At 58.9% G+C, this 1,710-nt stretch overlaps 1 protein-coding gene across 3 annotated transcripts in view; it reads right to left on the minus strand.

Moving 5' to 3' along the window:
- Positions 1–1,710, minus strand: part of EIF4B (eukaryotic translation initiation factor 4B) — an 18,511-nt gene that overhangs the window by 11,784 nt on the left and 5,017 nt on the right. For all 3 annotated transcript variants that reach the window (XM_021379185.1, XM_021379184.1, XM_021379182.1), the window contains exons 6-8: positions 1,497–1,640; positions 1,308–1,418; positions 509–688 (exon numbers count right to left, since the gene is read on the minus strand). In XM_021379185.1, coding sequence (XP_021234860.1) covers positions 509–688; positions 1,308–1,418; positions 1,497–1,640 — 435 coding nt within the window. The remainder of the gene's footprint in view (positions 1–508; positions 689–1,307; positions 1,419–1,496; positions 1,641–1,710) is intronic.

Below are 1,710 nucleotides of genomic sequence, written 5' to 3' on the forward strand. Positions count from 1 at the left end.
CATCCTAAATCCCACATCCCTCTACACCCCACACCCTGCATTCCTCCTACACCCTCCATCCCACCTCATACCCCAAATTCCCCTGTACCCCACATCATAAATCCCACATCGCCCAAATCCCCCCCTACACCCCACATCCTTCACCCACACCCCAAATCCTTCCACATCCCCCATCCCACCTCATACCCCAAATCCCCATTCCCCCACCCCATACTCCACATCCTGCATCCCCGTACACCCCACACCCTAAATCCCCTCCATCCTAATTCCCAAATCCCCCTACACCTTCCATCCTAAATCCCCCTACACCCCACACCCTACATTCACCTACACCCTCCATCCCACCTCATACCCCAAATTCCCCTGTACCCCACATCCTAAATTCCACATCACCCATCCCACCCCCCATCCTCCAAATTCCCCCCATTCTCAATCCCACATCCCCCTACACCCCCACCCCACATCCTGCATCTGTCTACACCCCCCTGCCCCCGCCCCTCCCCATTACCCCTCTCGTCACGCCGGAAGTCATCCCGGCCGTAGTCATCGCGTGCGCCCCAGCGCTCCATGCGGTCATCACGCCGCTCGTAGCGGTCGTCGTAGCGGTCGCTGCCGCCCCGGAAGTCGTCGTCGCGGCGGTACCCGCTGCCGAAGGCCCTCCGGCCACTGCCGATGCGCGAGTTGTAGCCTGGGGGGTGCAGAGCTCAGCCCCCCTGCGCCCGCAGTGCGGGGACTCACCCTCAGCTGCTGGGACGCGCCCTCAGCTAGCGGGGTTCACCCTCGGGTCATGGGGTTCACTCTCACATATTGGGGTTCAGACTCAGGTATTGGGTTTAATCCCCAGATACTGAGACTTGTCCTCAGCTATTGGGATTTACCCGTAGATACTGGGATTTGCCCTCAGATATTGGGATTAACTCTCAGATATTGGGATTCACCCTCAGCTACTTGGATTCAATCTCAAATGTTGGGATTCATTCTCAAATATTGGGATTCATCCTCAGATGTTGGGATTCACTCTCAGATATAGGGATTAACTCTCAGCTATTGGGATTCACCCTCAACTGTTTGGATTCACCGTCAAATGTTGGGATTCACCCTCAGTTATTGGGATTAACTCTTGGGTGTTGGGATTCGCCCTCAAATACTGGGATTCATCCTTAGCTATTGGGATTCACCCTCAGATACCGGGATTCACTCTCAACTACTTGGCTTCACTCTGAAATACTGGGATTCACTTTCAGATGCTGGATTCCCCCAGGCCCCTGCCACCCGCTCCCTGTCCCCACAGGGCAGCACCGCCTCACCCCGGTCATAGTCCCTGCTGCGGTCATCGTAGCGATCTCTGCCGCCGAAGCCGCGGTCCATGTCACGCCGTGGGCCGTCGCGGTACCGATCATCGTAGCGATCCCGATACCCTGCGGGACGAGGCCGCCAGCGGGGTCAGGGCTCACACAGCCCCGTGCCCATGGGTCTCCGCTCTGACCCCGACTCACTGTCCCCAAAGGCGTCGTCCCCGCGGCGCGGTGGGAAGTCATCGAAGCTGTCGGAGGCGGCGGGCCGCGCGCGCCAATCGCTCTCGAACCTCTCTGAGTCCCGGAAACGGTCGCGGTCCCGTCCGAAGCAGCGATCGTCCCGGTCTGAGGGAGAGGATGGGGCAGGGGGCAAAGAAAAGGGGCAGGGGGCAAAGAAAAGGGGCAGGGGGCAAAG

Source organism: Numida meleagris, chromosome 32 (genome assembly GCF_002078875.1).
Source record: "Numida meleagris isolate 19003 breed g44 Domestic line chromosome 32, NumMel1.0, whole genome shotgun sequence".
Lineage (NCBI taxonomy): Eukaryota > Metazoa > Chordata > Aves > Galliformes > Numididae > Numida > Numida meleagris.